Here is a 22,091-nt window from a genome sequence, read left to right as displayed (position 1 = left end):
AAGTGGTTAGGCCACAAATTTCAGTGTTTTCCTCTGGGTGGTTGGATTATGGTGATTTTTCATTTTTGCTTCTCTGTATTTTCTAAACTTCCTAGAAGGATCCTTTGTTTTTGTATTCAGAAAAAAAAACAGATATCTTGTCTCCCAAGGTAATAGAAAAGAAAGCAAAAATAAACAAATAGAACCTAATCAAATTTATAAGCTTTTGTACAGCAAAGGAAATCATAAACAAAACAAAAAGACAACCTACGGACTGGGAGAAAATATTTCTAAATGATACAATTGACAAGGGATTAATTTCCAAAATATATAAACAGCTCACACAATTTAATAACAAAAAAAAAAAAACCCAATCAAAAAATGAGCAGAAGACTTATACAGATATTTCTCCAAAGAAGACATACAAATGACCAACAAACACATGTATGGAGGTTCCTTAAAAAGCTAAAAATAGAGTTGCCATATAATCCAAAAATCCCACTTCTGGGTGTGTATCTGGAGAAAACTCTAATTCAAAAAGATACATGCACTCCAATATTAACAGCAGCACTATTTACAAGACATTGAAACAACCTAAATGTCCACCAACAGATAAATAAGGAAAGAAGATGTGGTATATACACTCAACAGAATACTACTGAGCCATAAGAATGAAATAACGCCATTTGCAGCAACATGGATGGACCAAGAGATGATCATCTAAGTTAGAAAGACGAATACCATACGATATCATTTATATGTGGAATCTAAAATATGACACGAATGAACTTATTTATGAAACAGAAAGACACACAGACACAGAAAACTAACTTACTGTTACCAAAGAGGGAAAAGGGATGACAGAGGGTTAAGTTAGGACTTTGAGATTAGCAGATACAAACTACAACATTGTAAATCAATTATACTTCAGTTTAAAAAAACTAGATGGATGTAAGAAAAAACTGATATATATTTTTAAAAACCAAGTAGCTATTGCCTTTCAGATGGTTTAAGATAAAGGAGTACCCTAAAATCAAAGCTAGAGATACCTAGTTTACCACAGAGATTCGAGAGTGGCCCAGAAATCAGTAGAGATCAAATGATGGTCCAAGGCTGGTATCTATAACGGTAATATTTCATCAAATAATGTTGCTCGTGGTCACTCTTATTAGTGTGGGGTCAACTTTTACTGAAAAGAAAACAGACATCCTCTCAAAGGTGTTTCATAAAAGAAGGAACTATTCACTCCACTCAGTCTAGGGAATTTTACCCTCTCCCAACTCAGCTCCAGAAATAAACAGAAGGAGCTGTTCCATAGGACTTTTCTGCCCACTAATGTGGTCTACGCATAGTGGTTTGACTTGCGGTTTTTTTTTTATGGTACAAAAGTGATAAACATTCAGCAGAAACCATACTTCTAATTTTGAATATTATTTTTCCCCAGACTAGTGATGGTGAGCAGCAGCAGCCGCAGCTCCCAGTCAACCAGTCAATCTCGAGGTTAAACAATCAACACACTTGCATCCATTCAACTATTCTGCTTTTCACTTTCAGCACAGATTCAATAAATTGCATGAATATTCAACACTTTATTATAAAATAGGCTTTGTGTTGGATGATTTTGCCCACCCAACTGTAGGCTCATGTAGGTGTCCTGAGCACATGTAAGGTAGGCTAGGTTAAACTAAGCTACAATGTTCAGTAGGTGAGGTGTACTCAATGTAGCTTTGACTTAGGATATGTTCAACCTGTGATGGGTTTACTGGGACATAACTTCATTATAAATCAAGGAAGATCTATACTTGGAACATCTGAGAGCCACCTTGGAAGAGGGAGGGTTATGAAAGCGACTACTTCACTGGAGAGTGATGGAGAAAATAACTTTGGGTGCTCCACACTTCAAGCCAATGAAATTCACCAGCTGAAAACAATTCCTCGTTGAAAGAAAGTGGAAAGAAAAGAGGAAGCTGGAAGTAAAAGACCAGGGACAGAACCCTATAGAATGGGCTGCTGCTGCTGCTGCTAAGTCGCTTCAGTTGTGTCTGACTCTGTGCGACCCCATAGACGGCAGCCCACCAGGCTCCCCCATCCCTGGGATTCTCTAGGCAAGAATACTGGAGTGGGTTGCCATTTCCTTCTCCAATGCATGAAAGTGAAAAGTCAAAGTGAAGTCGCTCAGTTGTGTCCGACTCTTAGCCGATCCCATGGACTGCAGCCTACCAGGCTCCTCCATCCATGGGATTTTCCAGGCAAGAGTACTGGAGTGGGGTGCCATTGCCTTCTCCAACAGAATGGGCTATTGTTGACTAATGCCAGCATGACGGCCTATATCCACGGTACTTATAATTATGACTGAGCAGGGACAGATCGTGCCCAGCCAAGCTATGTTACCAGCAGAGGCCCCCACACAGCTAGAACCAGAACTGGGTCAATTCTAAGATAGGGAGATGGTAGTGGTGGGCAAGGTCCTATTCTGGAGTCCAACAGCTAGGGGGACTCAGAATTCCTTGACCAGGGCAAAAAGGTGAATGATATTTTGTGGGAAACCAGCAAAGAAAGGGGAAAAGCTGGAATGAACTTTTGGGGAAAAAAAAAAAATTTAGCTGTGTCAGGTCTTAGTTGCAGCATGCAGGATCTTTCATTGTGGCAAACAGGCTTCTCTCTAGCTGCAGAGCATTGTCGGCTCAGTAGTTGCGGTGGCATGGGCTTAGTTGCCCCTCGGCACATGGGATCTTAGTTCCCTGATCAGGGATAGAACCTGTGTCCCCTGCACTGGAAGGTGTATTCTTAACCACTGGAGCACCAAGGAAGTCCCAAGAACTTTTAAATTTAACACTGTTTTCTACAGAGATTAATGGCCCTGGGAGTGAGAAGAGGCCCAAGGGTCTGTTAACAGAGGAGGGGTAATGTTTCAACTCCATTCATTCTTACAAATGTGGTGAAAACAAACACATGGCTTTCACCCCCTCTCTCCCAAGAGACTCCAGGGAGTGAAAGAAACAAAGCCACCATCTGCCCTAAGCACCCGAGATCAGTAATTATTTGTCTGGAGCAGCTAACTATTTATAAGGCCCAATAGAGAAGAAACTGCCCCAAGCTAAAGAATGGATTTGTGAGTTTTAGAATACTTGCTTCCAAGATCAGGAAGAAGCAGTCTTTCTCCTTTGATGAAATAATTAGGAAGGAAAAATCTGTTCCTTCCGCTAGTCCCTCTACCAGTATGCGGCATCAGCAGCTCTCTGGACATTGCAGCTCTTCTTCAACCCTCCTGCTCTCACAATCTTACCACCAGTCACCACGCCCCACTGACCCACCTCTGGAATAGCCATCACTGCAATTCGCACTCTTATCTTCTCTCACCAGTTTTTAGCAGGTTCTTCTTCCTTCTCAGGGGTCTCCCCACCTCCCTCCCATCCAATCCATCCTGGTACAGAAGTACCAGAAGGAAACATCTAAAAGACAGTTTAGATTGTGACAAGCCCCTCTTAAAAGACTTCTCAGGGTTCTATTTCATCTATCAGATTATGTCCAAACAGCAGCAAACAAGACCCTTCAACGAGAACTTCCCTGGAGGTCTCGTGGCTAAGACTCCATACTCCTAATGCAGGGGGCCCGGGTTTGATCCCTGGTCAGAGAACTAGATCCCACATGCCCCAACTAGAAGTTCCCATGCTGCAAGTAAAGATCCCACATGTAGCTATGAAGATAGAAGATCCTGTGCACCACAACTAAGTCCTGGCTCAGCCAAATAATTAATTAATTAATTTTTAAAAAGACCCTTCACTATCTGGGTCTTATTTCCCGAGCTTCATCTCTCACCATCCCTACACATCCTCTGTTCTTCAGCTACACTGGATCATTCCCCAGTGTCTAAAAACATCATGCCCTTTCATTCTTCTGTGTCCATTCTCAGGCTATTTCTTAGCTGTCCTTCTCTGTCCTCCTTCTAGTACAGACCCATCCTGTAGTGACCAGTTGAAATGTTACTTCCTCTATGAGGCCTAAGCAGAGATGCTAATGACAGTCAAGTATAGCTACCATTTACCCATCACTTACTAGGGGCTAGGCACCTATCCTCTGTATGTCAAAGCTCTTTAGGTGAAGAAACCAAGGTACAGAAACAAAGATAATGTATCACGTTAAGTAATGGGATCACTCAGCTGATTCCAGTGCCCATTTTCTTACTCATTCAACACTCTCATTCAGTACTGACACTCTTCTAATAATTTGCTAATATTTTTCTCTCATGTGTCTGTGAGTTAATCAAAGACAATAAACCTCTCTTAACTTAGAATCTCTAGCATCTTAGTACAATACCTCACCCACATGGTGAATGAATGAATATCATTCAGTGATACATGTGAAATCCTTTTTATTTTTGTAATTATCTTGTTTTTATTTGGCTGCACTGTGCAGCTTGTGGGATTTTAGCTCCTGGACCAGAGATCAAACCCACACCCTCCAAAGTGAAAGGGCAAAGTCCTAACCATTGGACCACCAGGAAGTTCCCCTGAAAACTTTTTTTAAAATCTTAGGAGAAAATCAATTTCCTTTTTTTTTTAATTGAGATTTAATTGACATATAACATTACATAAGTTTTAGATGTACAACATAATGATTTGATATTTCTACATATTGTGAAATGATCACCTTAAGTCTAATTGAGACCAATGTTCTTGAGAAAGGAAAACTTATGAAGTATAGAATACAGAGTAATGAAACATCTAGTGTTAGTCATTCAGTCATATCTGACTCCTTGCGATCCCATGGACTGTAGCCCTCCAGGCTCTTCTGTCCACAGAATTCTCCAGGCAAGAATACTGGAGTGGGTTGCCATTCCCTTCTCCAGGGGATCTTCCCAACCCAGGGATTGAACCCAGGTCTCCTGCATTACAGGCAGATTCTTTACCATCTAAGCCATAAGCCACTTACCATAGATTCTGACTTTTAAATAAAACAGACCCTGCAGAATAGCAGTTGAGGACCTGTGGCAGGCGGCCAGCACAGAGGATGTGGAGCAAACTATTATAAGACTGAGGCCTCTGGTCTGGGGGCAGAAACGTGGTCCTGCAATAGTCAGGAGCCTGGTGTGTGGGAGGCTAGGGCATGTGTGGATGGGGCACACGCACAGTCTGAGCAACAGTGAGGGGGGAGAGTGGAGGCACACGAGAGACTCAGACAGGGCTGACATGGTTTTTTAAAAAAACTAGAAGAGGCAAGAAGAGTGAATTAGGAAGGCAGGAGGATGGTATGTGCTTGGGACAGGGTCAGGAAAGATAAAAATAAAAGGTGTCTTCAAATATTTTAGACACTCTTGAGAGTCCTTTGGACTGGCAGGAGATCAAACCAGTCAATCCTAAAGGAAATCAACCCTGAATATTCATTGGAAGGACTGATGCTGAAGCTACAATCTTTTGGCCACCTGATGCAAAGAGCCAACTCACTGGAAAAGACCCTGATGCTGGGAAAGACTGAGGGCAGGAGAAGAGGGCTGAAGAAAGTGAGATGGTTGGATGGCATCACTGACTCAACAGACATGAGTTTGAGCAAACTCTGAGAGACAGTAAAGGACAAGGAAGGCTAGCGTGCTGCAGTCCATGGGGTCACAGAGTCGGACACAACTCAGAGACAGAACAACAACAATACAATATGCAAACGTTTCTGGACTGCCAGTTCTATGCCAAGCCTGTGCTGAGTGCAGAAGACTGATGACTCAGATAGTTTCTGTCCTGAGGGAGCTCCCAGTAAACAATGACAAAATATGGGAGGAAAGTACAGTGCAAGTATTCAGAATCCATTAGGAGAAGATGACACCTGAGTTTTAAACAATGAGTAGGTGAGGCCTGGCAGTCCAAGGGAACAGCAATTACACAGGCAGGAGGGTAAGGGGAAGAATGGTATACTGGGGGTGGAGGGATGAGGATCGTAATTAGCTCAACATGGCAAAACAGAGTTGGAAGGAGTGGCTGGAAGAGGGTGCAAAAGGGACTTTTGTGAATGTTGGTAACATCCTGTTTCTTAATATGTTGGTTACTCATCATCTTATGAAAATTCATTCAACTGTACACTAATGATTTGTGCTCTTTTCTGTATGTTGTACTTCAACAAAAAGTTATAATCTAAGAAGTCTCAGCAAGGGACTTCCCTGGTGGTCCAGTGCTTAAGACTGTGCTTCCAGTGCAAGAGGCAGGGATTCAATCCCTAGTCGGAGAACTAAGACCCCACATGCCACGCAGTGTGGCCAAAAACAGTCTCAGCAAGCAAGTAGGTAGGGGTCAAATCAAGGAAGGCTTAGCTTGCACAATCATTCAAGAAATGTCTACAAGCCTGGGCATGGTATTTCAAATAATAATGAAGTGGCAGCCTCATTTGGGCAAGAGCTAGGGCATACTGCTCATCTAACCAGGACAAACTATACCAAGAAGACTGAATTAAAAAAAAAAAAAAAGAGAGAGACTGGGACACAAACAGAAGCAGGTGACACAAACAGAATAGAATATTCTATTCTGTACTAGAATAGGCAATGGGACAGACTGGAATGTGGTCAAAAGGACTGAGGTCCCAAGGACATTCAGAAGAGGAAGTTGCACTAGGACCTGAACAGCAAGCGAGACAACTGGGCAGGAGGAGGGACTGGGGCCTGGCTCAACGTTCCAGCCTCCCCGCCCAGTATTCTTTCGACAGTGCAGGCTTTCTCAGAGTGGTCCATCCATATTGGTGATGATGACGACGATAATTCACTGAGCATATATTCTGTTCCAGCCACAACTATAAGCACTTTAAACCTATTAAGTCATTTAGTCCTTCCAATAATTCCATGAAGTGGGTACTATTTCTATCCCCATTCTACACATAAGTCAACTGAAGGACAGAGATGTTATTGGCCAAGGGGTCCCAAACTGGTGAACAGTAACAGAATATGAACCAAGACAGTCGCATTCCAGAGCCCCTAGTCTTTTAACTGCATCACTATGCTACCTTCTTGACCTCAGTCCATGACTGTATTATTAACATTACAACAGAGCAACAGGCAACTAACATCACAATAGGCAACTATTGGGTTTTTGTTTCTTGTTTGAAACTTAAAGTGAAAGTGAAGTCGCTCAGTCGTGTCTGACTCTTTGGGACTCCATGGACTGTAGCCTACCAGGCTCCTCTGTCCATGGGATTTTCCAGGCAATAGTACTGGAGTGGGTTGCCATTTCCTTCTCCAGAGGATCTTCCCAACCCAGAGATTGAACCCAGGTCTCCCGCACTGTAGACAGATGCTTTACCAGGGAAGTCCTAAAGCTCCAGTGAAGTTTCTTGTTTATTCCTCCACTAATCCATGAGGCTGATCTTATCTGTGTGATCAAACCGAAGCTCTAGAGGCTGTGTGATTTGCCTGAGGCCTCAGCACTGGTAAGGCCTCAGCACAAACAGGTTTCGAAGTTGGGTTGATCTGACAAAATCCCAGGCTGGTTCATCCTAGGGTCCTTGGGCCTGTGAAAAGGTTACCGAGAGGAACCGCATACGGAAGTGATGGGTTCATCAGGGCTCAGGATCACCACTCTGCCATGTTCTTCCAGGGCTCCAGGAAGAGACCCTCTCCTTTTAACCTTCTCCCAGTCCTTTCCAGAAGACTCAAGGAGACCCTGTCTATCCTGAGGGGTCTTTTAAATAGGAAGATAATATTAAGAGTAACAATCAGCACCACTACTTACTGAGCATCCAGTACCTGCCCCTATACTACACTGTTTCACATTACCATCTCATTCATTCTTTATGTTCCCTTTACACAGTAGAGATTGTTTCAGTCCCCATGTTATAGACAAGGAAACTGAGGCCCCAAACAGTTAAGTCACTTACTTGAGGTGATACTGTCAGGAAGGGCTGGAGCTACAATTAGCCACCAGGTCTGTCTCACTAAAAAAAATGCACAACCTAAAAAGTTGAGATTTATATTTTATTTGGTGGACAAGACTGAGGACTTAAGCTTGAGACAAACCATCTCAGATAGCTCTCAGAGACTGCTTCCGAAGAAGTAAGGGAAGAGCCAGGATATATAGCAGTTTTTTTGTTTTAAACTTTATTTTGTATTAGGGTATAGCTGATTAACAATGTTGTGATAGTCTCAGGTGAACAGTGAAGGGACTCAGACATGAATATACATGTACCCTATAGTAGTTTTTGAAACAAAGACCAGGTAATTTGAACATCAAAAGTCTCCTGTTAATGAAAGAAAACTATATACCTCAAGTTAAGGAATTTAGCACTTTTCTTAAAAAAAGCAGATGCAAGAGTCTCACTGAAATCATTCCTTTGATATGCACCTCAGCTACCTGGGTGGGGACATTCTCACCCTGAGTCTCCTCAGGGTACACTGTCTGGGGGTAAGGGGGGAAAAGGGGGAGAGTGGCTGCAGCACTGGCCACCAGATGGGTCATCCTGTTTCTATCCTGAGTTCTTTCTGGATTCACTTTCAGGGCAGCTGGAATGTGATGGCTTGAGGGCTGCAACACCCTTTATTTTCTGATTTTGAAGGCAACATTTTTTGTTGACATCTGTCTGACATCAGAAGAGCCTGAGCTCTTACTCTGGACTACCTCTGGTAGTACTGATCTTTCTTTTCCCTTGGGAAGCAAGTGCTGTCATCCAGGCCTCTTTTGGTGGAATAAGGACAGTTGGAAGGGTCCTTAGGCGGCAAACCTCAGGAATTTCCAGTCTGGAGCATCTCACTGTGGACAAACAACCACAGTGAACAGGCAGGATACCTATTAACATCTGTATGTTTTCCTTGTGAAAACCTAATGAAGACAACTTCAGAGGGATGGAGTATTTTAACTAGCTCACAGATAGGCAGAGTACTCCTTCACCAAAGCTCCAACCTCTGAACTGAAACCAAAGCCACTTCACTAAACTAATATCAACCCTGCCTACAGACCTGAGTTTCCAGGCCAACACCCCAACAAGGACATCACAATACACTGGCCTGGACCTTGTCGTGGCCTGTGGCTCTTGACGTATCCCAGACAACCCTGGCCTGACACACAGGAAGTCAAGGGAGGGCAAGAAGGAGTCAAGGGGACAAAGCAAATGAGGCCACTCCCTTCTGAGGGGACACCTGCTCCATCAAAGTCTGGGAAGACAGATACTAAGTTAACTTCCACGGTCCCTCGTCAATTAAGTTACTTTATTTTAAATTATGTGCTCATTAAAGAAACTTGGAGGAAGAAACAAAAATTACTCATGAACTTACTCTACTAGAAACAAGTACTACTCTTTTGGAATCTGTTTTCTATTTGTGCTGTGGTTTTCACATAGTTGAGACTATATTTTATTAAAATATATAATTTTGTACTCAGTTTTAAAAAATAAATGTACTCTCACATAATTTAGAATTATTATTAAATATGTGCATGGGTAAATTGTATTTTCTTTAATTACATGGGCAAATATGTTTTACTCAGTCATTCCTCTATTTTGAAGTAGTTTCCAATTTTTCTATTATAAATAATCCTTAATTAATGACTTTGTATCATAAAGCCTGGTCTATAATTCTGCATTATTTTGGAATTAGGTTATCAAAACTAAAATTCATTAAAGTACAAACATTTTACTGCCAAATTGCTTCTCAAGAGGGTTGTACCAATTTATAAGTCAACTTGAGATGTGGGAAAATGCCAATTTGACAGCACTTTGCCAGCACTGAGAATTATCTTCTAAAATCTTTGCCAATTTGAAAGGGAATAAAAAAAGCCACTTCTCTCTCTGTGTTTTCAATTTGCTTTGCTTTATTAGTTATCTAATAATTAATATCTGAGGTTATTGATTTCTCCCTGCAACCCTGATTCCAGTTTGTGCTTCATCCAGTCCAGCATTTCACAGGATGTACTCTGCATAGAAGTTAAATAAGCAGGGTGACAATATACAACCTTGATGTACTCCTTTCCCAATCTGGAACCAGTCTATGTCTAGTCCTAACTGTTGCTTCTTGACTTGCATACAGATTTCTCAGGAGGCAGGTCAGATGGTCTGGTAGTCCCATCTCTTTCAGAATTTTTCACAGTTTGTTGTGATCCACACAGTCAAAGGCTTTGGCATAGTCAATAAAGCAGAAGTAGATATTTTTTCTGGAACTCTCTTGCTTTTTTGATGATCCAATGGATGTTGGCAATTTGATTTCTGGTTCCTCTGCCTTTTCTAAATCCAGCTTGAACATCTGGAAGTTCACAGTTCACGTATTATTGAAGCCTGGCTTGGAGGATTTTGAGCATTACTTTGCTAGAATGTGAGATGAGTGCAATTGTGCGATAGTTTGAACATTCTTTGGAATTGCCTTTCTTTGGGATTGGAATGAAAACTGACCTTTTCCAGTCCTGTGGATACTGCTGAGTTTTCCAACTTTGCTGGCATAATTGAGTGCAGCACTTTCACAGCATCATCTTTTAGGATTTGACACAGCTCAACTGGAATTCCATCACCTCCACTAGCTTTGTTCGTAACAATGCTTGCTAAGGCCCGCTTGACTTCACACTACAGGATGTCTGGCTCTAGTTGAGTGATCACACCATCGTGGTTATCTGGGTCATGAAAATCTTTTTTGTATAGTTCTTCTGTGTATTCTTGCCACCTTTTCTTAATATCTTCTGCTTCTGTTAGGTCCTTACCATTTCTGTCCTTTATTGTGCCCATATTGTGAAATATTCCCTTGGTATCTCTAATTTTCTGACGAGAGCTCTGGTCTTTCCCATTCTATTGTTTTTCTATTGTTTTTCTTGCATTGATCACTGAGGAAGGCTTTCTTATCTCTCCTTGCTATTCTTTGGAACTCTGCATTCAAATGGATATATCTTTCTTTTTCTCCTTTGCCTTTAGCTTCTCTTCTTTTCTCAGCTATTTGTAAGGCCTCCTCAGATAACCATTTTGTCTTTTTGCATTTCTTTTTCTTGGGGATGGTCTTGATCCCTGCCTCCTGTATAAGGTCACTAACCTCCGTTCATAGTTCTTCAGGCACTCTATCAGATCTAATCCCTTGAATCTATTTGTCACTTCCACTGTATAATCATTAAGGGATGTGATTTAGGTCATACCTGAATGGTCCAGTGGTTTTCCCTATTTTCTTCAATTTAAGTCTGAATTTGGCAATAAGGAGTTCATGATCTGAGCCACAGTCAGCTCCCAGTCTTGTTTTGCTGATTGTATAGAGCTTCTCCATCTTTGGCTGCAAAGAATATAATCAATCTGATTTTGGTATTGACCATCTGGTGATGTCCATATGTAGAGTCTTCTCTTGTGTTTGTGGAAGAGGGTGTTTGCTATGACCAGTGCATTCTCCTTGCAAAACTCTGTTAAGCCTTTGCCCTGGTTCATTCTGTACCCCAAGGCCAAATTTCCCTGTTACTCCAGGTATCTCTTGACTTCCTACCTTTACATTCCAGTCCCCTATAATGAAAATGACATCTTTTTTGAGTGTTACTTCTAGAAGGTCTTGTAGGTCTTCATAGAACCATTCAACTTCAGATTCTTCAGCATTACTGGCTGAGGCACAGAGTTGAATTACTGTGATATTGAACGGTATCACAAAATCACTGCAGATGGTGACTACAGCCATGAAATTAAAAGACACTTGCTCCTTGGAAGAAAAGCTACGACCAACCTAGACAGCATATTAAAAAGCAGAGACTTTGTTGTGCAGAAGCTTTTAAGTTTAATTAGGTCCCATTTGTTTATTTTTGCTTTTATTTCCAATATTCTGGGAGGTGGGTCATAGAGGATCCTGCTGTGATGTATGTCAGAGAGTGTTTTGCCTATGTTCTCCTCTAGGGGTTTTATAGTTTCTGGTCTTATGTTTAGATCTTTAATCCATTTTGAGTTTATTTTTGTGTATGGTGTTAGAAAGTGTTCCAGTTTCATTCTTTTACAAGTGGTTGACCAGTTTTCCCGGTGGATGAAACTGGAGCCTATTATATAGAGTGAAGTAAGCCAGAAAGAAAAACACCAATACAGTATACTAACGCATATATATGGAATTTAGAAAGACAGTAACAATAACCCTGTATACGAGACAGCGAAAGAGACACTGATGTATAGAACAGTCTTATGGACTCTGTGGGAGAGGGAGAGGTTGGGAAGATCTAGGAGAATGACATTGAAACATGTATAATATCATATATGAAACGAGTCGCCAGTCCAGGTTCAATGCACGATACTGGATGCTTACGGCTGGTGCACTGGGACGACCCAGAGGGATGGTATGGGGAGGGAGAAGGGAGGATGGGGAACACATGTATACCTGTGGCGGATTCATTTCAATATTTGGCAAAACTAATACAATATTGTAAAGTTTAAAAATAAAATAAAATTTAAAAAAAAATAAATAAACAAAAAAAGCAGAGACATTACTTTGCCAACAAAGGTCTGTCTAGTCAAAGCTATGGTTTTTCCAGTAGTCATGTATGGATGTGAGAGTTGGACCATAAAGAAAGCTGAGCGCCAAAGAACTGATGCTTTTGAACCGTGGTGTTGGAGAAGACTCTTGAGAGTCCCTTGAACTACAACCGACCAGTCTATCCTAAAGAAAATCAGTCCTGAATATTCATTGGAAGGACTGATGCTGAAGTTGAAGCTCCAATATTTTGGCCACCTGATGCAAAGGACTGACTCATTGGAAAAAGACCCTGATGCTGTGAAGGACTGAAGGAGGGAGGAGAAGGGGATGACAGAGGATGAGATGGTTGCATGGCATCACTGACTCAATGGACATGATTTTGAGTAAGCTTCGGGAGTTGGTGACAGACAGGGAAGCCTGGCGTGCTGCAGTCCATGGGATCACAAAGAGTCGGACATGACTGAGTGACTGAACTGAACTGAACTGATTAGTTATCTATGGAGCTGAGTATTTCATCGTTTTTAGTCATTTATATCCCTTCTTTTGTGAATTCTCCCAACTGTTTTCATCTTTAATGAATTATTCCATCATTAATTTCATTAAATATCTAATTATGTGGTACAAATGTGAAATGTAGAAATAAGAGTTGCAAATTTTATAAATGAACTAACTTTGTGTATACTGTTAATAGAGATTACTAATATACTCAAAGAGTTGGAATAGTTCGGAGACCTAACTAAAATAAAATTCTGGAAATATTTTAACAGATTAGAAATGTTACTTGTGACGGTCTCTATTTATAGCCACCAACAATGGAAAATAACTTAGGTGTCTAGCAAAAGGGAAGGCCTGGGATCCCATGACAAGTATACCTGAGGAGTGGAAGAGGAGGTTGGGTAGGGTGGGATGATAAAAGACTTTTACTTCTCATTTTATATGTTTGAACTTCTTTTATTTTTACCAAGTACTTGAACTACTCCTAAAACTTAAAAAACTTAAATTTAGATTTAAAGAAACTAACAAATATGTGACCAATATCATACATGATTCATATGAAACAAATAATAAAAGTAAAACAAAATTGTGCATACAGTATCACAAAAAAGTTTATAAAATTCACTTGACAGAAATCTGGAGTGACATAATAAATTTTTTCTGTGGAATCAAAAACAGTGTGGCTGCCAAAGAGTTATATATAACTTTTTAATATGATTTTTCCCCCCTCAAAATCTTTTCATTGACCTAAGACGTCTTACGAAAGGTGTTCTTCAAATGATATACTTCACATTTTTGTGTGAGACTCCTATTGTACATACCTCAGAGGGCATGGCTTCAGCCTTTCTACCTTTGTGCTTGGCTATTTTTTTTTTTAATGTTCTGGGCATACCATGTGGCATGTGAGATCTTATTTCCCTGACCAGGTATAGAACTTTCACCCCCTGCATTAGAAGCAAGGAGTCTTAAGCACTGGACTGACAGGGAAATTCCTCAGCTATTTTAAAGGTGACATTTCCAAAGGCCATTGTTCAATCCCTTCTGCCAGGTGATAGTTCTTACTTTAATGGACACCAAGCACCTTGATAAATGAATCTGTGTGAGATAAGACACTCGGAAACAGGAACTAACGTAGGGAGTGTTCACAGACAGCAAAGAGTCATTTCAAGTAATCTGACAGTAAGTTAAACTAAATAACCTACAGAAAAACCACCACAACCACTCCAAGAGAAGCAATGTCTTAAAAAGACACAAGTACTTTCCATAAGTAAACTCTAAGTAAAAGGCTCTATGTGTTACTTTTGAGTCTTTGTTCCCTAAGTGTGTAAACTATTCAGCAATAATGTAGGGAAACAAGGGCTCTCATACACTTCTTATGGCAGTATAAGTTGGTAAAACTCTTGAAGGCAATTTAGTGATAAATTTCAGAAATCCTAAAGAAGGTATACAGCCTGTGACACAGAAGTTCTATTTCTAGGACTCTATTTCTGTGGTAAGAAAATAATTGTACATGGGTGTGAAAATTACTATTAGAAATTACATTATAGAATTAACTGTATGGGAATTCCCTGGCGGTCCAGTGGTTAAGACTCAGCACTTTCACTGCTGGGGGCAGGGTTTGATCCCTGGTTGGGGAACTATGCCTGGTGATGAAGCCAAAAAAATTTTTTTAATTAAAAAAAAGAAGGAAAATTAACTGTAATACTATTTAAACAGCTGAAAACTGAAAACTGTTAACTAGACATTTAATAGTAGAAGTTGGTTAAAGAATTTCTATTTATTGGTCAACACAATGGAACAGTAAGCAGCCATGAAAAATGACAGACTAAATGTTTATTGACGTTTGCGGCAGGCTGTATTTTTGGTGCCAATTCTTTACCCCTCCCTATGTCCAGGCTCTTTGCCATATAACTTTGCAGGGCACTCCCACTGTGAATGGGGAAGTATCTACCCCTGACCTCAGACATATATGTCTGCATCATGTGATACAACCAGAAACGTCAAAAGCTCAAGCCTCAACAGTTGTGTCTCTGACATCAGTATGAGAAGAATATACTTAAATTAGTCCCCTGGTCCATGAGGATGACAGACATGTGGAGAAAAGCCCAGCCTAGATTAGCCGACTACAGCCAGCTGTTGATGCATGAATGAGCCCCAATGAAACCAACAGACTGTCTAGCCACATCCAACCTAGGTCAGCTGACACCTAGCTGACTTACAGACAGACGAGTGAAGTAAATGTGTACTGTTATTTTAAGCCACTGAGTTTTGGAGTGCTTTGTCAAATAACATTTTTGTGGCAACAGTTAATTGATATATTTAAAAGTCTAAAAGGAAAATGGGGGGAAAATCTGGAAATATATACCTCTAATGCTAATCAACAGAGGATGAGATGGCTGGATGGCATCACCGACTCAGTGAACATGAGTTTGAGCAAACTGTGAGACAGTGAAGGACAGGGAAGCCTGGCGTGCTGCAGTCCATGGGGTTGCAAAGAGTCGAACATGACTTAGGGACTGCACAACAACAACAAATCACATGTATATCATTGTTCCCTCCAAAAACCTCACTGAAATGACAATAAAGCACTAAAAATTGTCTTAAATCACAAAAAACTGGAGAAGAGGTTATAGTAAAACAAATTTTCATGTAATAGTGGAAACATTAAAAGCAGGAAGAAGAAAAAAAAAAAAGAGAGAGAAAAAAAAAAGGAAAAAAAAAAAAGAGAAAAAAATAAATAAATAAAAGCAGGAAGAAGAGGGGACATCCCTGATGGTCCAGTGGTTAGGAATTTGCCTTGCAATGCAGGAGATTTGGGTTCCATCCTGGTCAGGGAACTAAGATCCCACATGTGGCAGAGCGATTAAGCCTGTGGGCCACAACTACTGAGCCTGCGTGCTCCTGAGCCCTCACACCACAACTAGAGAACCTGGGTGCGGCAACAGAAGGTCCCACGTGAAACAAAAAACATCCCACATGCCGCAACTAAAACCTGATGCAGTCAAACAAATATTTTTAAAAATGAAACAATATTAAGATGCATTAACAAAAACTATTGTTTTTAAAAAGGAGGAGGAAGAGGGATAAATGAGCAATATGGAAGAGTTTACAACTTAATGGCCTGCAGAGATGAATACCAATAAAAATCAGGCCAATTCACCCCATTCTGAGAAATGCACCTTGAAGGTATCAGATACCCTGGCAGGTGGGCTAAGTTACAGAGATGAAAATCAAACTGAAAGGTTTTGTACAGACCAGCCAGAACCCCAGGTCTCATCTCAACTATGTGCAATCAGTCAGTTGACTACCTCTACACACCCTCATCCTTCATTCTACTCCACCCCTAGAGACTATAGTTCTGGAGAAAATTAACTAAAGAGGCACAGGTCAAGGGATATTAAGCACAGTAATAGGCTAAAGAGAAGTGTGGACTAAAAAGTAGTAATGAGATTACACAAAAATATAAGTCAGAAAGAGAAAAACAAATACTGTATATTAACACATACATATGGGATTTAGAAAAAACGGTACTGATGAACCTATTTTACAAGGCAGGAAAACATGGAGAATAGACTTGTGCACACAGCAGCGGAAGGAGAGGGTGGGACAAACTGAGAGAGTAACTGACATATATCCAATACCATGTGTAAAACAGATGGCTAGTGGGAAGCTTCTGTATAACACAGGGAGCTCAGCTTGGTGCTGTGTGATGACGTAGAGGGGTGGGTAGGAGGGAGCCTCAAGAGGGAGGGGATACATGCATACTTATAGCTGATGCATCCCTGGAGTAGGAAATGGCAACCCACTCTAGTATTCTTGCCTGGAGTACCCCATGGACAGAGGAGCCTGGCTGGCTACAGTCCATGGGGTCGCAAAGAGTCGGACATGACTGAGTGACTGAGCACACACATAGCTGATTCATGTTATTGTAGAGTAGAAACAACACTGTAAAGCAATTATCCTTCAATTTAAAAAAATTTATGTATTTCAACCAGCCACCTACCCTGCTACTGCTCTCACAACTCCAGACAGTTGATCACATGAACCCCCTACCCTACTGCAACTCTAACCCTGCTACCCTTATGCAGGGAACTGGAAGATTCCTCTGTGGAAAAACTAAATACATTCAGAGGAAAAGAAAACCTATAAATGATGACATTTAGGGATCCCTCCATCAAAAAAAGTCAGCCAGCTGTCTGATCTTGCTACAGTGAGAATGATCCATCAACAAGTCTTGCCCATGTACACAATCTCAAATCAACAAGTTAGTATAATATCCTTAAATAATAAGCAGACAGCTAAGGATCACTATAAATAAGAGAAAATCTCCCCACATGAAAGATAGACCTCAGATAAACAGTAAAAAAAAATAGGCAGCCATGGATTGGGGGGGAAGTGGGGGAGTCCAGGAAGACAAAGGGATCATGCTTAGAACAAACAGAAACTAAAAACAAAAACAAAACAAGAAAACTCAGCTTAGAAAGGACACTGTGTGACAAAATAAGAATGATGCCTCAGAGAAACAACTGGAGACCAACAAAGAACTTGAAAGTATAAAATAACAATCAAAAATTCCATATAAGAGTCAAAAGATAAAAACAAGGAAGTATTCCAGAAAAAGGAAGTAAAAATGATGGAAAAAATCAACAGAAAATAAAACATGCAAATCAGATCAAAGCAGGAGGCCTGGGTTCGATCCCTGATCAGGAACTAAGATCCCACATGCTGTAAGACCTCACATGCCACAATTGAAGACTTCACATGCTGCAACGAAGATGGATGATCCTGCATGCTACAACTAAATAAATAAATAAAAGCAATTAAAAAAACAAACAATAGATTCTCAACATAGAGGAAGCAGTCTTCTTTCAGAAGAAGATGCCATCGAGACTTTCAGAGCTAGAGAGGGGAAGTCAATGCTTGGCTTCAAAGGACAAGCTGATTCTCTTGTGTGGGGCTAATTTTTTTTTTTTTAACCAATAAACTATGTTTAAATTAAGCTATGTACATTGTTTTAGATATAATGTTATTGCATACTTAACAGAATATAGTATAATGTAGACATAACTTTTATAGGTACTAGGAAACCAAAAAATTCCTGACTCACTTGATTGCAATATTTGCTTTATTGCTGTGATCTGGAACCAAACCCACAATATCTCTGAGGCATGTCTGTATTATTAGGCACTTGAAAGATCTAGCAGAGCAACTGGGGGAAAAAACAGTGATTGGTACAAAAGGATTAAGCACAACAAAAACAAGCAAAAATTCCACAATTAAAAAAAAATAAAAAGGTTGTACAAGATAGAAAAAATAACCATGGTTACTACTTTTCCCAGTAGTGAATAATACCTATACTGTCATAAAACATAGGTACTAACTACTGATTTAATCAAAGCTGTGAGGGACTTCCCTGGTGGTCCAGCGGTTAAGATTCCACTTTTCCACTGCAGGGAGCACCAGCAAAGAAACAGGTATCAAAGAGCTAAATTGTTATCTCCCATAATGAGAATCAACAATAGATAATGTCTAAAATTCATAATTTACCAAACAGCAATACTAGGTCTTATTTACAAACATGGAAATAGATACAAGCAAAAAAAAATTAGCTCCTTCAAAGAACTTGAACTAGGGATAGGAAGAAGGAGGCATAGTGCCGCTGTTCTCACTGTAAGCCTTTTAGAATTTTCTTGTTTTTGTTCAAACTATGTTAACGGTGACTCTCTGAGTGGTAGAATCAGGATGTTTTAATTTTTTCTCTTGGCTTATCTGAAATTTCTACAATAATATTATACTACTTGTATAGTTTTAAAAAATCTTTTTGAATGCTGTTTTTTGTTTTTAATCCACTGCATAAGTGTTACAAAAAGCCCTGCACAAATCCGGAACTGAGGTTTGTTCTTTCCTTTGGGGCCTTACCTTTCATTGTAGCCAAAATGAAGAAAGCAATGAGGGTGTTGTTGATGGCGCAGGTAGACTTGGCAACACAAGACAAGACCGTGTAGGGATTTAAAAGATAGCTGGAGAAAAACACACATATCTGACATTAGTAATCCTGGTCAAAGGACCAGGGAGTCCTGGCCACCATAGACAGAAAGTTCTTGAGGCCTACTAAAAGCATACTGAAAGGAAGGCAACATCTTAGAAATGAGTTCTCCTAAGTAAAAGAGGATGGAGTGGGGTTGTGGCCAGTGAATAAAAGGCACTGAACGTTTACTGCTTATTCTTTGCCGTGTGTTTTATATGAAAACCATCATATTTCATCATCACATAGATTCTAGAAACCAGCAATAACATTATTCCCATTTTGCAGATGAGAAAACCAAAACTCAGTGGTTAAGTAACAAGGTTAAGGTTTTACAAGCTAATAAATACATTCAAAATCACATCTTTCTGGCTCTAAAGTCTACATTTTCTATTACTTCAGGCTTCAAAAATTATAAAAATTCTACTAATTCCCACAGAGCCATATATTTTAGGAATGGCTATACTTGTCTCTGAAAAATAGGAAACTACTTTTTCCTCAATCAGGTTCCTAAACTCTAACATAGGTTACCCCCATTCAAGAGGTGAGAGTGATTTAAGGTTAGTCCTCTTGACAGTCAAGCTACATCCACCAAGCCAGACCCAAAGGACAGAATAATAAGTGTCTGCTGAATTCAACAACAGGAGAATAGGAGAGTCGCACACAAGCTAGTGGCCACTGAACTTCACAGGACGGCTTGAACTTCCACTGGCAAGGAATTAACTGAAACAGTCTTTTCCTGAGGTGGGAAGGAATGAACTGAAAAAAATGAATTTGTAACAATGAACAGGGAAATCTTAACAGTCATAACTGTATTTTTATTTATTTTTATCTTGCTTCCACAAAAGATCTGAAGTAGCTCAAATGAGAACAGATGATAGAAGTGAGAGCAAAATTAAAATAAAGAATTAAGACCAGGGAAAACATAAATAAAAGGAAAAAGCCAAGATCAGGGAAAGAAGAACAAATAGGTCTTCTACAGCATTGTAATAATCAGCTTTAAATCTGGCTCTGAGGAGTTTCCTGGCAGACACAGTGAAAAGGGAGAACAGTTACATAATTCTGATTATCAGATGGGAAGAAACATGCCAGTGTCTCAGGAAGAGATTATAATTATTATTCACAAATAAAGACCTTAAATCCAATACCTCTCAGAGCTGTAAGATTATCAGTTCTAAAGCCAACAGCCCAGAAATTGTTAATTTTTTTTCTAGCAATTATAGACAGATTTGTTACACAACCTTTAAGAAAATGACTGCTGCTATTACAAAACTACCCCGAGTCTATAAGGCATTCGTAATGCTGCCAAACCATTGTTTCTATTAGGTAGTTCCCACCAATATTTCTGAAATACATAGATATGAACTGACACCTCAAATGTGCTTGGTGGGAAGGGGGAAAAATGCCATTTCTAAATAGCAGGTGATGTTCAAGAAGCAGCTACACAGCCACCTATCTGGAATACTGAATGGGAGAGTCACACACAAGGCAGAGGGTTGAATAAACTGTCCTCATAAGACCCCTTCTAAATCTGACGTTCTAAGGTCATATCTTTCCATGAGGAAACTGGTCTGCCTTGTTTACTGTGTATCCTTAGGAACAAGTGTATTATTAACATTTACTATCAGTTGACTGAATAATTATTCCTATTTGCCTATCTCAGCAACATAAACAGGAATAACCTGAAAGAATTAAAGTTACAGGCAGCACTGGTACCCCTAGAGAATTCTTCCATAGAACCTCAGTTCAGTAAGTTCTACTCGCCCACGCTCGTTACCCAGCTGGGATGGGTCTGTTTGGCACTTCAATTCAGTTTTCTGAACTACAAATGAGGGAGTAAATTCTACATGAGACATAGGAGTTGCTTGGAATAACAGCTGCATAAAGACCAGAATTTTCTGCAACCCATATATTACAACTGAAAAATTTTTTGTTGTTATTGTTTTTAGAAATACTGGTTACATGGAGGCTGGAACCCAGATCAGCATCGAGTGAAAAAGCATCTGTGAAGGGTTGATTGTGCGTGTGCCTGTGTGAGGCTTTGTCCCAAAAGAGACAGAATGGCTCTGTCTCTTTTCCTGGCCAGAACCCCAGCTGTGCAACAGAACTATAGCAAACACTTGATGACTAAGACTCCAAATCTCCAAAAATACAACAAACAACATGAGAAAGTCTCATCAGATTTTCCTTGCGTTTGTTGGCTCTGAGCCCCGTTTGGTCAGAGGATACTTACAACATGGCCACTTTCAGAGGGATGTAACGCATTTCCATAGGGGTTCGGATGAGTTCGGCCACATCGGGGGCATACTGGTCTAGTTCTAGAAGGAGTTTCTGCTTTTTAAACTGAAAAAAAAAAAGACAAAACATGAAATAAGTAGTAACTTCCCACTGATTTTAGATTGAAGACAAAAGTCCTTCCCCCACGTGGCCTGCCTTGCCTGGCCCTACTTCTCCAGGCTCAGCTCACACCCACTCCCCACACCTCTCACTTTCTGGGTTCAAGCACCATGAACATGCCACCCTTCTCCTGTTCCCAGGCCTCTGTATTTAACCTGAACGACCTCTTCTCTCTTCCCAGTTAACTCCCACACAGTCTTTGAGCTCCCAGTTAAATCATCACTTCCTCAGGAAGGCACACTCTCCACCGCCCTAACTGTAAAAATCTCCTAACAGTGTTTACGGTTAGAACTTTTTTATTTATTTATGTGACTAACATCTTTCTCCTTCAGCAGACTGTAAGTTCCATGAAGGCAGGGACCATGTTTATTTGCCAATACCTGGCACAGTGAGCTAACAATAACTATTGAATGGCTGACTGAATGATTGAATGGCAAGTCAATTTTTAGTCATTTTTAAAAGATATCATCAGTTGCCCAAGGATTTCAAAGTTTCATCAAAGTGAACAATTTTCATGCAAAGTGGAATGACCCCCCTGAATGTCACAGTGTCCTGGGTTTTCTTCTGTGCTATCCTATTTGAAGTTGTTTATATATATTTATGTGTATATATGTATATATATATATGTATCTTTTGGCTGGCATACATGCTCTTTGATTTTCATTGCAGCATCCGAACTCTTAGTTGTGGTGTGTGGGAACTAGTTCCCCAACCAGGGACTGAACTTGCGCCCCCTGCATTGTGAGCTCACAGTCTTAGCCACTGGACCACCAGCAAAGTCCCATGAAGTTTTTGACTTCCACAGAGGAAGTGGGAAATGACCAT

The 22,091-nt window shown here is 40.3% G+C and overlaps 1 protein-coding gene across 2 annotated transcripts in view; it reads right to left on the bottom strand.

The window, feature by feature from the left end:
- PIGU (phosphatidylinositol glycan anchor biosynthesis class U) overlaps nt 1–22,091 on the bottom strand; it is a 90,970-nt gene that overhangs the window by 48,605 nt on the left and 20,274 nt on the right. For both annotated transcript variants that reach the window (XM_086332277.1, XM_086332278.1), the window contains exons 5-6: nt 21,103–21,212; nt 18,764–18,864 (exon numbers count right to left, since the gene is read on the bottom strand). In XM_086332277.1, coding sequence (XP_086188403.1) covers nt 18,764–18,864; nt 21,103–21,212 — 211 coding nt within the window. The remainder of the gene's footprint in view (nt 1–18,763; nt 18,865–21,102; nt 21,213–22,091) is intronic.

Source organism: Bos grunniens, chromosome 13 (genome assembly GCF_055505025.1).
Source record: "Bos grunniens cultivar Pamir isolate PY7600 chromosome 13, Bosgru_T2T1.0, whole genome shotgun sequence".
Lineage (NCBI taxonomy): Eukaryota > Metazoa > Chordata > Mammalia > Artiodactyla > Bovidae > Bos > Bos grunniens.
The sequence above is the reverse complement of the archived record's forward strand: the minus strand, read 5'-3'. Positions and strand labels throughout refer to the sequence as shown.